This window comes from Pezoporus occidentalis, unplaced genomic scaffold (assembly GCF_034315485.1).
Source record: "Pezoporus occidentalis ecotype Australia unplaced genomic scaffold, CSIRO_AGI_Poc_V1 ctg279, whole genome shotgun sequence".
Classification (NCBI taxonomy): Eukaryota; Metazoa; Chordata; class Aves; order Psittaciformes; family Psittacidae; genus Pezoporus; species Pezoporus occidentalis.
Window position 1 is genome coordinate 640912 of NW_026914708.1, and position 14354 is coordinate 655265.

A 14354-nucleotide genomic window follows, 5' to 3' on the forward strand; every position below is an offset into this window, starting at 1 on the left:
CCAAGTCCTCGAGACCTGACTGTCCCTGGCTCACCCCAGTGCCAGCAGTCCTGCAGTAGCTCTGCCCTGGGAGCTGTGGTGCCACACGGTCCCAGCCCGCCGCTCTCCCCATGTCTGCAGGTGCACTCTCCATCGTGCGGGCTCTGAACCGGGAGGAGGTGGTGCAGCACAACCTGACCGTGGTGGCCGTGGACCACGGCTTCCCGCGCCGCTCCGCCACGCAGCTGCTGGCCGTGCTGGTGCTGGATGTCAACGACGAAGCTCCCACTTTTGAGAAACCCGAGTACGAAGCTCACATCATGGAGAACTTGCCGGCTGGCAGTCCCGTGCTGCAGGTGCTGGCCACGGACCGGGACCTGGGTGAGGATGCAGGGCAAGGATGGGCTGCCCAGTTCTGTCAGGGGCCCTTGTGGAGGTGCAGCACCTAGGACCAGGTGCACTCTGCTCTCTCACACCTGGTTTGGAGAGCCTCGCTGACCACGACAGGGATGGATCATTTCCTGGCCTGCAGATGAGTAATGGGCTGGATCCTGAGAGAAGCTGAAAATGAGAATAGGGACTGTGATTCCCTCTGCTCCCCAGAACAGTGGCCTTTGTTCCTTGGGGGTTTCTTGGCCTATTTTCCCTTCTGCAAGCTGGACTGGGCTGGGACTTCCCACCACCACACTTCTCTATTCCAGCTTTACCTGCCAGGGGTGAGGTCATGTCCCATAGCCTGTGCGATGCCTGGGTGGGAAGCATGGGAGGAGGCAGGTTCAGAGCTGCAGCCAAACGAGGGGCTTCTGGGGTTGCTGCTGGGCTGCTCAAACCATGTTTTTCCATGCAGGTGCCAATGGGCAGGTGTCCTATGGGGGCCTCTCTGGGGGGCTCTTCTCCATCAACCCACAGACAGGGCTCATCACCACCACACACACCCTGGACCGCGAGGAGCAGGAGCAACATGTGCTAATGGGTAGGGCTGTGCTGGGGCACAAGGAGTGCACCAGACATAGGGTAGGGAGCACAGGGGGTTGCATGGGTGCTCCCCACTGCTGGGGGAGGGCAGGACATGAGCATGATGGGGGTCTGTGAGGCACACAGGGTGGTTTGAACATGCAGGAATGCTGACGATCCCATGCCTGGCTGCCCCTGGGATTGTGTGGACGTGCACATGAAATCCTTGATAGCAGCTCCTCATCAGCAGCGCAGCCTGCAGTGCTCTTGCTATGTTCCTGCAGTCTATGCTCGGGATGGTGGCCTGCCCCCCAACCTCTCCAAGGCAACTGTACGGATAACAGTAGGGGACGAGAATGACCACGCACCACACCTTGAAAGTGAGTCCTGCTCCGTGGAGGTCCCAGAGAACCAGAGCCGTGTGGCACTCTACACCCTGCGGGCCACCGACCCTGATGGAGGCGAGAACGGGCGCCTGGAATACCGCCTGGCAGGTGAGGCCACCAGAGCAATGCAGCTTCTCTTGGCAGCTGCCCCAGCTTGCCTGCATCACCCATGGCACTTCCTGTTCCACTTCAGTTCTCTCTACTCCAGACCACATGTAGCTACTGCCACTTCTCAACCCTCCAGTTTCTCTGCACCGAGTAAAAAGCCCCTCAGGATCTGGACAGGCTGCACTTCCTTATTCCCCAGGCTCTTGCCTGGTTCCCCAGGCTTGGACTAGTTCCATACCTCCCTTGGTTGCTCTGACCTGTTGAATTTAGAGGTTGCTGAGTGTGATCTCTTTACTGAGATCATGCCCTGTGTTATCTGGGGCTCCCTATTGGCAGAAGCTCTGGCCTGTAAGCTGTTGGAGCCAGTTCTTAAAGTCACACAGAGCTGGACCAAAGAGGTTCAATCCCACTGGGGCTGTAGAGAGAAGAATTCACTGTACCTTCCCTGCCAGGCCACACTGGGATGGACTTTTTCCTGTCCTCTCTGGGCAGCATGGGGCAGGTCCTTCCTTGTACTAGTTATCACAGAATAACTATGGTTATGGACCTTAAAGCTCATCCGGTTCCAATCGCCTGCCACAGGCAGGGGCACCTTCCACTAGACCAGGTTATAGTCTTGTTATTCCCTCTCTTTTTCAGATGGAGACCCTGGGCAGGATTTCAGCCTAGACCCAGTTTCTGGTGTCCTCTCCACTGCACAAGCTCTTGACCGGGAGCAAGTTGCTTCCTACAGCCTCACAGTGGTGGTGCAAGACCACGGCACTCCCCCACGCAGTGCCACCATGTCCGTGCACGTGAAGGTGCTGGACCTCAATGACAACACTCCTGGTTTCACTCAAGCTGCCTACATGGTGGAGGTGCCAGAGAACTTGCCTGTCGGTGCGCTGGTGCTGCAGCTGGTGGCTCATGACCCAGATGAGGGCACAAATGGGCAGGTCTCCTACTACCTGGGCAACGAATCCCTTGGCATGTTCCAGGTTGAGCCGCAGAGTGGGCGCATCAGCAGCACCCAGGCGCTGGACCGGGAGCACCAGCCCAGCTACAGCTTCCTGGCCAAGGCTGTGGACTCGGCACCATGGGAGCCCAAGAGCGCAGCCGTGCGTGTCACCATCACTGTGCGAGATGTCAATGACCATGCCCCTGCCTTCCTGCACAGCCCACTCACTGTAAACTTGTCCCGCCACACACCACTGAAGCAGGTCGTGGCCACCATGAGGGCAGAGGACAGGGATGCGGGTGCTAATGCCTCCATCCTGTACCGCCTTGCCACCCCCAACTCTGCCTTCGCCATCAACTCCTACACCGGGGATATCCAACTGCTGCAGCCCCTGGGCTCGCTCAGCCAGCGCCAGCGGACGCTTTTCATCCTGGCCACAGACCTGGGGCAGCCGGCACTCTCCTCAACTGGGGTGGTGGTGATCCATGTGCAGGAAGAGCCCTTCCGCGGGCTGCGCTTTCCCCGGAGCACCAGTGACGTGGCTCTGCCAGAAAACGCTGCCCCAGGTATCGCCTGGGCAGTGTCCAGCAAGTGCTGGGGTGAAATAGGGCAGGACAGGAGGGGAGGTGGGTGCTGGGCTGGCAGTGCTGTGGGAAGCTCAAACAGGGAGCACTGCCTGGTCCTGGGGAGCCCCATTATGCTTTGGGTAGACCCAAGGGACTATGGGATCTGACCAGTGCCCAAGCTGTTCAGAGTGGTAATTCCTGTGGGATTGCTGGGGAGGGTCAGAGCACTGCTGGCAGTCACGCATGTCCAGTTACTTCTGGAGGGGCCCCAGGGGTCACAGTGAGACCATGGAGGTGACCATGGGCAGGCCCATGAGTTCTGGCTCCCAGCCCAAAGTTGCGTCCTCAGTGTCCTCGGGCAGAGCTGTGTTCCTGTGGGACAGCACGTGCTGCCCTCACACCTTGACCCGCTGTCCACTTAGGCCATGAGGCTCTGCTGCCCCTTCTCACAGTGTCACTCTTCCACAGGCACTGCTGTGGCGAGCATCCAGGCCGTGCACATGGGGGGCTCATCCGGACACATCACCTACAGTATTGTCAGCGGCAATGAGAAGAAGGCTTTCCTCATCCAGCCCAGCTCAGGTATGGCAACAAGACCACCAGGGCAAGTAGCAAGTGGACAAGTGGGAGGCAGTCTGTGCCCAGAGCCCCCCGAAAGGGCACAGGAACACAGGCTGTTAGTAGTTGGAGAGCATACTTAAGTGCCTGCTGTGGACAAGAGCGGGGAATGTCACAGGAGCATCCTCAACCCCATACTGTGGAACCTCAGGCTCTGCTGCTTCTGTCCCAGGCAGGAACAGCCCTTCGGAAGGCAGAAGGCTACTGACTGTTTTCTTTGTATTTTCTGGCATCTCATGCAGTTTGTCTGTAAGGATTTGGCCTAGACCAATAGCTGCAATAAGATGACTTTAGCTTGGAGCTTGTGCAGCAGCATGGGGCTTAACATGGAGCAGCTCAGATGGTGTCTCCATAGTAGGAGGGCTGTTGCATGCTGCAATGTAAGCACAAGCTGCCTGTGTGGGGTGCAGGGTCTATCACCCAGGGCTGATGACTGTGGCTAGCAAGAAGGCTGTTGGTTTGGAGAGGGCTCAAAAGAGCTCAGTGTGCTGTTTCTGAGAATAGCTGGGTAAGCAGAGGGATAGACTGAGTGCAAGGGAATGAAGGAATGAAAGAGAAGAAGGGGGGTGGATATGCTGATGCGTCTCTCACCCCCTCTTCACCCGCCCCATCCTGCTGTCCCCTGCTCCCAGGTGCCATCTCAGTCCAGGACTCCAGCAGCCTGGATTTTGAGGCCAGCCCCCGGCTGCGCCTGGTGGTCCAGGCAGAGACAGCAGCTTCCTTCGGCTTCATGGCCATAAACCTGAACCTGCAAGATGTGAATGACAACTTGCCACGCTTCCAGCTGCAGAACTATGTGGCATTCATCTGGGAGTCACAGAGCTACGACTCACCTGTCATCCAGGTATCCCTGGGGACACACACAGGGACATCGGCCCCTGGCCTGCCTCTCTGCTGGGGTGAGGGGATGGACCATGGGCCTGGGGCTGGTGCCTATGGAGAGGTCCAGCCTTTGGAGGGCTGTGGCTTGCAGGGCTCCACAACCACACTGCCGAACCTCTCCTGTGGCTTTGCAGGTCCTGGCAGATGATTTGGATCAGGGAGCAAACGGGCAGGTGACTTATGCCATCAACCAGTCCCTGCCAATGACAGGCTTGTATCACATCGACCCTCAGACTGGCACCATCACTACTGCTGCCATCCTGGACAGGGAGATCTGGTCTCAGACCCGGTGAGTGGAGCCAGACTAATTTGTGCCACAGGTGTGAGGGGCATAGCAGTGGAGCAGCATCCTCAGACATGCTGACACCAAGCAGCGATTGATGCTCTGCTGCTCGGTGCCACCCAAAGCTGTCTCAGCCCTGTCTGTTCAATGGTTTTGCCAAACAGCAGGAATTTAGGCTTAGTGTTAACATGGGGAGCACATGGTATTGAAGGCATGACAGATGGCCATCAGATGATCCAGAGCTCTGTTCAGCTTGGCTCTGCAAAGCTGCGAAGATTGTGAAGGGGGGTAGTGGTCTCTTCAGTGGCTGCATCCATCCCCTTTCCTGCCTGCTTAATCCAGGCCTCATATGCTCAGTCCCTTCCCACTCCCGTACATTGCACCCTTCTGCCCTGCCACCATGCTCCAGGGGCTCTGCACTGCCCTGACCTCTCTTGCAAGTCCTGCTGCAGTCAATCCAGGCCCTTTGGGCCCCTCACCATGTGCACACACTCCAGACATCAGCCAGTCTAGCCACACCTATGTAAGGTAGTGGCAAGCACACGCACGATGAATTTAAGTCTTCCCCTACTCTGTAGACATTCATGGTTCATACACAAGGAACAGCTCCTGCCACTCCCCCAGGCTATGTTCTCCCCCCCAGTATGCATGCTGCAGTGGCTGCATGTCTCTCTACCCAGGCATGGGGAGACCTAGGGCATTCGTTCCATTCCCATACCCATCACCATTTCACAGAGAGGCTCCGTGCATTCCCCAACACCTGGGAATGCTCCAGATGCCTCCCTGCCTGCACCCCACAGTATGGTCTGCCTGCATCATCCCCCAAAAAGGTCTCTGACTCCTGCCGGGGATGCATCCCCTCCCTCCCCTTGCCAAAGCCTCCAGCCATGCATCTTCTGTCCCTTGTGCCCGTGCCAGGGCTGGGCATGAATCCACTGCCCACCACATGCTCCAAAGGCTTGTGCCCACATTCAGAGGTTGTTTGTGTGTTCACAAACCCACTGCCCTCCAAACACACACCTTAAACGTGCTTCCGTCTGCTGCCCTGCCCTCTACTCGGGCACACGTCCACTGCCCCGCACATGCTTTCCAGATGCTCTGCACATATCTGTTGCCCCAGACACTACAGATGCTGTGCACAGTTCCCCTGCCACATACACATCCTTCAGCCTGTGCTTACATGAAGGAATCCCCCCAACATGTTCCAGATGCAGTGCATGCATGCATTGCCCCTCACACACGTGCCACATGCCTGTGAACCGTGTGTTGTGCCTTTGTGCTTACCCACAGTTTGGTGGTAACAGCCATGGACAGAGGGACCCCGCCGCTGGTGGGCTCAGCCACGCTGACTGTGGTGGTGATGGACGTCAACGACAACAGCCCCACCATCCCATTTCCCTGGGAGGTGCGGGTCCCAGAGAGTAAGTGCAGCTCAGCCCCATGAGGTAATGTGGCACCTATGGCACAGGGTGAGGTATGATGCACACCCGAGGGTCGGGAAGAAGCATCCAGGGTAACCTGTCCCTGCCCTTGCCAGGGCTGGCCCACACTGCCCCACAGGCAGAGCTCCCCCGAAGTCCCTTGGCACTGCCCCGTGTACATGGCGTCAGTACTGCCCTGATGCTGCAGATGTGTCCCAAGAGAACCAGCTGAACTCCCAGCTCATCCCTGGCCTTGGCCAGCTCTGCAGGAGCTGTGGCTGCACACACCTCCCCTGCCTGCTCGCTGTGTGCCCTATGCCAACCTCGGCCTGCCCAGCCCAGCTCCATAGACCTTCCCTGTCCCCCTCCCAGTGTCTCTCTTTGTCATAGTATCAGAGAATGGTTTGGGTTGAAGGGACCTTAAAGCTCCTCCAGCTCCAACCCCTGCCACAGGCAGGGACCCCTTCCATAGAGCAGCTTGCTCCAAGCCCCTGTGTCCAGCCTGGCCATGAACACTGCCAGGGATGGGGCAGCCACAGCTTCTCTGGGAAAAACTTCTCTTGTCCCTGGTGCTCAGGCTCTGCACTGAGCTGGCTTCCCAGTGAGAGTCAGTTGCTTTCTGAGGAGGGGGCTCTGCTTGCTCATGCCTGGCCTCTCCACAGACACTCTGCTGGGCACCCAGATAGCCCAACTGACTGGGAATGATGTGGACTCGGGCCCTGCGCTCTCCTACACGCTCTTGCTGGATGGGGATGCTGTGGGCACTTTCAGTGTGCTGCGCTACGGCGGACGCATTGCGCTCACAGCGCCTCTGGACTATGAGCAGCGCAGCCACTACACTCTCACCCTGCGAGCCTCCGACACCCTGCATGAGACCGAGGCCAACCTCACTGTCATTGTGGAGGATGTGAATGACAACTCTCCGACCTTCAGCCAGGGCTTCTATCAGGTACCACACACAGAGGTCTGCCAGCAGCAGGGTCTGTCCCACACAAACCCCTCTGCTGCTCCTACCTGGCCTTGCAAGGCACAGAGACTTCTTGGGGTCTGAGCCTGTTCTGGCCCCTCTCTTTCTGGGCTCCCATTCATACCCTGACACTCCTCATGCTGTCCCTGTGATGTAGCTAGGAGGCTGACACCAGACACATGGCACTGGGATCAGCCGCTTTCAGACAGTTCATGCTGGAATAGATCAGATCCTAGATTCACAGACTCACAGACTGGCTTGTGTTGGAAGGGACCTTAAAGCTCCTCCAGCTCCAACCCCCTGCCTTGGGCAGGGACCCCTTCCACTAGAGCAGCTTGCTCCAAGCCCCTGTGTCCAACCTGGCCTTGAACATTGCCAGGGATGGGACAGCCACAGCTTCTCTGGGCACCCTGTGCCAGCGCCTCAGCACCCTCCCAGGGAAGAGCTTCTGCCTAAGAGCTCAGCTCAGTCTCCCCTCGGGCAGGTTAAAGTCATTCCCCTTGGCCTGGCCCTACAGGCCCTTGTCTAAAGCCCCTCTCTATCTTTCCTCATGGAAAGAGTGGGAAGGTAGAAGTGGTGGGAGATGGGTCACAACCTGGACAAATGTTTCTGGCAAGACCTGGCCTGAGGCCCCCCAAGCAGATTACTGAATAAGGGCTGACTGATGCAGTGTGCTGCATCTCTGGTGCAGAGGTTCAAGGAGCTGAGAAGCCACAGAAATGCTTGGAGGCTGTGAGAGCACAGGCCAGTGGGACTGTCTGTTGGTATGTGTTTGGCACGCCAGAAAGACAAGAGCTGTTTTGATTTGTGTGAAATACCTTCTGTGGAGAAAGTATTAGCTATTAAAGAGTTCTTCGGAGTAGCAAAGTAGAGAAAAGGATCAGGAACTGGCTGCTGAAGCTGACTGGGAGTCACACTAACAAGGCGAGGTGCTGTGCATGTGGGCCAGGTCCCCTCTGTGTGCCAGCTCTGGTGCAGAGGTGGCAAAAGCTCTGGCCAGCGCGGAGCTGGGCCACCTTGGCTGTCGTTGCCCTGGCCCCTCCCAGCCCCAGTGGCTGGCTCCCAGCCTGGGGCACCAGGCACTGACTGGGGCTTCCTCCTCTCCCAGGTGCTGCTGCCAGAGCACACGCCCGCAGGCAGCGTCATTCTCACCATGAGCGCAACCGACCCAGACGCGGGGACCAACGGGGATGTCACCTTCCGCCTGGCCATGCCCAGCCCTGATGTCGCCATCGACCCCAGCAATGGTGCGTGGTGCTGGCTGCTGAGTGGGACCCGTCCCGTGGGGTGCTCTGGCTGTGCCCCATGCTGGCCTGGGCACAGCCCCTCACCAGGTCACTGTCTGGAGTGGCCGGTGAGGCAGATGTGGTGCTGTGGCCCTGAACATTCCCACTGGGGCATCCCAGACACTTGTGCTTCCAGCCAACAACCCCAGTGCCCTTTCCCTAGTGTCTCCCCCATGCTGACTCTTTGTGCCCTCACAGGGACCCTCTTCACGCTCCGGCAGCTGGAGTTTGATGCCAGTCAGCCTACCCTGGACCTGGTGGTGGAAGCCCATGACCATGGCTCGCCCAGCCTCTCCTCCTGGGCCACGGTGCAGCTCCAGGTGCTGGATGTGAATGACCACAGCCCCAGCTTCCAGGAGCCACACTACAATGCCAGCGTCCCTGAGGACCTGCGCCCAGGAACCACAGTGCTGACCCTGGAAGCGGGCGATGCGGATGTCTCCCGGGAGAATGCTGGCTTTGACTACACCATCGTGAGTGGCAACGGTGGCAACGCCTTCCGCGTGGAGAGCCGGGTAGCCTGGGCTGGAGGGCACCTCCGCACTCAGGGAGCCTTGGTGCTAGTGGAGCCCTTGGACTTTGAGGCCATCCCGGTCTACAACCTCACTGTGGCAGCCTCAGACCGGGGCCTGCCACAGCGCAGCACCACCGTGCCTGTGCTCATCGTTGTGCAGGACGTGAATGACAACCCGCCCGTGTTCACGCGGGCTGAGTACCGCACAGCGGTGAGCGAGAGCGCGCCAGCTGGCACCGAGCTGCTGCGCCTGGTGGCCCACGACGCTGACTCGGGGCCCCGCGGTCACGTGCACTACACCATCAGCTCAGGGGACCAGCACGGGCTCTTCCAGCTGCACGAGAGCACAGGGGCCCTGTGCCTGGCGCAGCCGCTGGACCGGGAGGCACAGGCTGTGCACACACTCGTGGTGCAGGCCACAGATGTGCCGGGTGGGCACTTTGCGCTGGTACCGGTGGCCATCGAGGTGAAGGATGTCAACGACAACAAGCCCTACTTCCCAGTGGAGGTGCTGAGTGCCAGCATGCGGGAGAACCTGCCTCCTGGCACACTGGTCACCACGCTGCGTGCTGTCGATGCAGACACTGGTGTCTTCGGGGAGCTGCGGTACACGGTGCTGGAACAGCCAGTGGGGGAGCCCAGCGTGGCTGAGGGCCGCGATGCTTTTGCCATCAACAGCAGCTCTGGGGAGCTGCGCTCCTGCCTTACCTTTGACTATGAACGAGCCAAAGCTTTCCAGTTTCTCGTCAAGGCCACGGATGCCGGCAATGCCTCTGCCACAGTGACCGTGCGGGTCCTGGTGACAGGGGAGGACGAGTACGACCCCATCTTCCTGAGCCCCTCCTTCAACTTCGAGGTCCCAGAGGGAGCCCGCAAAGGACAGAGCATTGGGCGGGTGCTGGCAACAGATGAGGACGAGGGGGCCGACGGTGTCGTACTGTACTCCCTGGCAAAGCCCTCGCCGTACTTTGCCATCAACCAAACCACAGGCACCATCTACCTACGGGTGGACAGCCAGCCGCAGGCCGGGGCTGGGCGTGCCAAGAGGGAGCCACGCGAGATGAGCCTGGAGGTGCAGGCGCGCAGCCCCCTGCCTGCCTCGCGCTCGGCCTCAGCACAGGTCACCATCGATGTCACGCACACCTCCTTTGGCCTGGCTCCCGACCTCAACCTGCTGCTGGTGGCCGTGGCTGCCTCGCTGGGGGTCGTGGTGGTGCTGGCTGCCGTGGCCATTGTGCTGGCGCTGGTCCGCTCTCGGCACCGCCGGGGACATGAGAAGCCGGAGGGGGACGGGCCGCTGGGCCGCATGCCGAGCGGATCCCTGCAGAAGCTCGGCCGCGAGGAGCCGGTGCTTCCCGGGAGCGAGCACATTTACCACCAGGCCCTGCCGGGGTACGGCGGCGAGCCGGCAGGGCCCTACACGCGGGGCGGCTCGCTGGACCCCTCGCACTCCAGCGGCCGAGGCTCCGCCGAAGCCGCTGAGGATGATGAGATCCGGATGATCAATGAGTACCCGCGTGTGGCCAGCATCACCGCCTCCATGCAGGAGCACATCTCTGCCCGCGGCCCCGACTCCGGCATCCAGCAAGATGCTGACCAGCTGTCCGATATCTCCTGCGAGCCGACTGCCCTGGAGAGCGCCCAGTGGTTCAAGAGCAAGAAGGGCTCTGGGCTGCTGCTGCCGGGGCCACCACCGCTGTACCGTGAGGATGGAGGCGGCAGCGCCTTCCTCGGTGTGCGCTGCGGCCTTAGCGTCTCTTCCCAGCCTCAGGACTACACCTTCCCAGAGGATGGCAAGCCCTCTGTGGAGGGCTCGCTCACCGCCATCGTGGCCAGCGATGAGGAGCTCCGCGGCAGCTACAACTGGGATTACCTGCTGAACTGGTGCCCCCAGTTCCAGCCGCTGGCCAGCGTCTTCACAGAGATCGCCCGCCTCAAGGATGAGAGCTCTTTGCGCAAGCCCTTCCCAACCAAGCCCAAGGCAGAGCCCAAGCCCCGCATCGACCCCCCACCCCTCATCACCTCGGTGGCCCACCCAGGTGCCAAGTCTGTGCCCCCCAAGCCACCACCGGGCAGGACCTTCCCGCACCCGTCTTCCCTGCGCCGCTCGCCCATCAGCCACGAGGGCTCCATCTCCTCCTCTGCCATGTCACCCAGCTTCTCCCCCTCGTTGTCCCCACTGGCCGCCCGCTCCCCCGTGGTCTCGCCCTTTGGCATCTCCCAGGGGCCTTCTGCCTCTGCCATCAGCGCTGAGCACTCGCTGGAGCCCCCCGAGGAGGCCGAGCTCAGGATTTAGACCTGGGCCCATGGACTCCTCCCCCCCCTGCAGCCATGTGGGGTCAGGAGCGAGGCCAAGCCCCAGGCTGCATTTTGTGGGTGCTAATCCTGCTCTCCCAGCACCTTGCCTGGCCCAGGGCTCCCATGGGCTGTGGGTTCCTTTGTGCTTTGGGGCTGTTGGCTCCTGTCCCTGCAGTCTGGCAGATTCGGTGCTGGTTTTGATGCCCTATGGACTGCTGGTGCCAGCACCCAAGGGCAATGGTTCCTCCTGCTGCTCGTGGTCCCAGATCAGCACCTGGCAGGATGGTGCTCCATGGTACTGTGTGCTCCGAGAGGCTGGGAGCAGATGGGTGCTCCCAAGAGACTGCAGAGCTGGCTCCAGCTGCACAGCAGCCTGGGTGCAGCAGGACACTGTGCGAGCCCCGCTGGCCCCTTGCCTGCAAGGGCTCCAGGGCTGGGGAGTGATGCTCCCAGGGCAGGTACAGCCACAGCCCCCGACAGTCTGCCCATGCTGTCTGTGGGAATGGGGATGGCCGAACCTGCTTCCCCATAGCGAGGGGAAACCCATCCCAGGCCAAGCTGGGGTGCAAGGAGAAGGCAGTGCCCCCTTTGTACTTGCTGATCCATGGCTGCTGTGGGGAAAGGGCATTCTTTGGGGTCTCTCAAGCCCCTCCATCTCCTACCACTACAGGTGACCCTTTTAGGGGATCTCCCTCCCAGGGCTGCTGGAGAGCCCCGCTCCTCAGGGCCTGGGCTGGGAGGCGGGTGCCCTGCTCACCATGGGAGCCCCATTCCAGGGTAGCTGCTCCTAGGCCAGGTGCCTCTGGGCTGCAGCTCCCTTTGGCACGGGCACGGGCACTGCTCATGCGCCAGGCATATGTGGTGCTGTGGGGCTGGCAGGAGCAGTGAGAGCTGCAGCAGAGCTGACCCCAAGACCCAGCCCCAAGAAAGGCAGTGATGTGACCACGCAGTGACACCAGGCAGGGTCCTTCTCCCGCCCCAGCTGCCCCCGGCCTTCAGCTGCAGGGTGGAGGGTGGGAAGGGGCACCCCAAAAAGCCACATGGCCTGAAGCAGGCACAATGGCAGCCAGTGTGTTACCAGGCAGCCACAGTGTGGGACACCATGCAGCCGAACTGCCTGGGGCCCTGCAGTGTGACTGTGACATGGCCCCCAGGACAGGCTGTCACCAGGGACACCTCCAAAAAGTGGGTAGCACAGAAGCCAGGCCCCAGGGCTGCTCAGCACCACTCCAGCACACCATGTGAGCATGGGATAGAGCCACGCTTCAATGGGGCTGGTCCCCATCCTCACCATGGCACCACTCGCACAACCAGCCTCGCAGCCAGTGTCACATCACCCATGGGGCAGCCCACAGCCAGCGCTCCCCACAGCCCATGGTAGGTCCTGGTGGGTGGCCCCATGCCCTAGGGTGCAGCCCTGGTGCCCTGGATGCTCACAGTCACTGTGACCCACACAGACACGGGTGCAGAGCAAGGGCGAGGACCAAGGCACGTGGGGCACACCAGCTGCCCCAGATACAAGGTTAGCCTGGGTGTGAGCATGGCTGTGGTGTCAGGGAAGACACCCAGCCACCTAAGAGGAGGCGCTGGGGGAATTTCCTTCCTGTCACACTTTTCCTAGACCCACTTCATAGCCTCAGCCCAAAGCATGTCAGCACCATGGCTGCAACCCCAGCCCCAGAAGATTTACAATAGCAGCCAGAACCCATCACTTTTGCCCACTCCTTCCCCATTTCCCACCAAGAGCCATCGGTGGCTGCAGCCCCATCACTGTCTCAGCCCTCCGCCTCGCACTCTGTGATGCAGGTCCCAGCCCAGCCTGTACCGTGGGAGACAGGGGTCTGCAGCAGCAGTGGTGGCTCTGAGGGTGCTGCTGGGCCATGCCTACACTGCCTGGAACTCACAGAGCACCTCGGGTGACTCTGGGAGGGGAGGATGGTTCTGCCTCCCTCAGCACAGGGACAGCCCTGGGAGGCTCTGGGGCAGGCACCCCTCATCCCTGCTCGCTGTGGAAGCACTGAGGGTGCCAAGCACTCCCCAGCTCCATGCGGGCCAGGGTGGCTGAGCAGCACGTCTGGGACACTGGAGCAGGGATGGGTCAGCCTGGAGTGCCACAGTCACACACCATGGGCTGGAGAGTATGGCCATGGGCACAGCCGCAGTGTCGCACACCACGGGCACAGCCGCAGTGTCGCACACCAAGGGCACAGCCCCGGTGTCGCAGACCATGGGCACAGCCCAGTGTCGCACACCATGGGCTGGGGAGTATGGCCATGGGCACAGCCGCAGTGTCACACACCACGGGCACAGCCACGGTGTCACACACCACGGGCACAGCCGCAGTGTTGCACACCATGGGCACAGCTGCAGTGTCACACACCACAGGCACAGCCACGGTGTCGCACACCATGGGCTGGGGAGTACGGCCACGGGCCCCGCCAGGAGCCCTGCCGCCAGTTATTTATTTTTACACATTGTAATATGACTCCTGTTTTCTACTTTGTTTGTACCTTTTGTATCGTGTCGCGCTGAGCTGCATGTATCGGGTGCTGCGCTTCGGCCGCACATGGCCGCTCCAGCACAGCCTGGACCCAAGTGCCAACTCCTCAAAGAAATGCCTTAATAAACCACACTTGTTTGTACAGAGACGGACATCGTTGCTGCTGCTCCGGGCTTGCCATATGCGGCCAGTGGGCAGAAGGGCCAGGAGCTGCTGGCACACGGGGAGGAGCAGTGCCCTGCTCTTGGCTCCGCTCAGCTCCTCGTGTGGCAGCGCTGGGATGCACTGGGGCACGTGGGCTGCGCTGTGGCAGCTTCTGGTCCCTGGGGCACGTGCTGCCCAGCCACCACTGCCAGTGTCCTGGACTCAGGTCAGGCCAGCACATGAGGTGCACTGATGCTGTGAGGGCTGGAGCAGCTCTGCTCTGGAGCCAGGCTGAGAGAGCTGGGCTGGGTCAGCCTGGAGAAAAGAAGGCTCCTGAAGGGGAGACCTGAGAGCAGCTCCAGTGCCTGAAGGGGCTGAAAGGAGCCTGGAGAGGGGCTTTCAACAAGGGCCTGTAGGGGAATGGCTTTAACCTGCCAGAGGGGAGACTGAGATGAGCTCTTAGGCAGAAGCTCTTCCCTGTGAGGGTGCTGAGGCGCTGGCACAGGGTGCC

At 60.6% G+C, this 14354-nt stretch overlaps 1 protein-coding gene across 2 annotated transcripts in view; it reads left to right on the top strand.

Moving 5' to 3' along the window:
* The window catches only part of DCHS1 (dachsous cadherin-related 1), a 51409-nt gene extending 37564 nt beyond the window's left edge, over positions 1 to 13845 (top strand). For both annotated transcript variants that reach the window (XM_062625224.1, XM_062625225.1), the window contains exons 11-21: positions 121 to 360; positions 827 to 952; positions 1218 to 1427; positions 2067 to 2930; positions 3399 to 3512; positions 4181 to 4392; positions 4565 to 4719; positions 6004 to 6134; positions 6797 to 7083; positions 8210 to 8348; positions 8586 to 13845. In XM_062625224.1, the coding sequence (XP_062481208.1) occupies positions 121 to 360; positions 827 to 952; positions 1218 to 1427; positions 2067 to 2930; positions 3399 to 3512; positions 4181 to 4392; positions 4565 to 4719; positions 6004 to 6134; positions 6797 to 7083; positions 8210 to 8348; positions 8586 to 11197 (5090 nt within the window). In that variant the 3' untranslated portion in view covers positions 11198 to 13845. The remainder of the gene's footprint in view (positions 1 to 120; positions 361 to 826; positions 953 to 1217; positions 1428 to 2066; positions 2931 to 3398; positions 3513 to 4180; positions 4393 to 4564; positions 4720 to 6003; positions 6135 to 6796; positions 7084 to 8209; positions 8349 to 8585) is intronic.
* Positions 13846 to 14354: the final 509 nt, after the last annotated feature.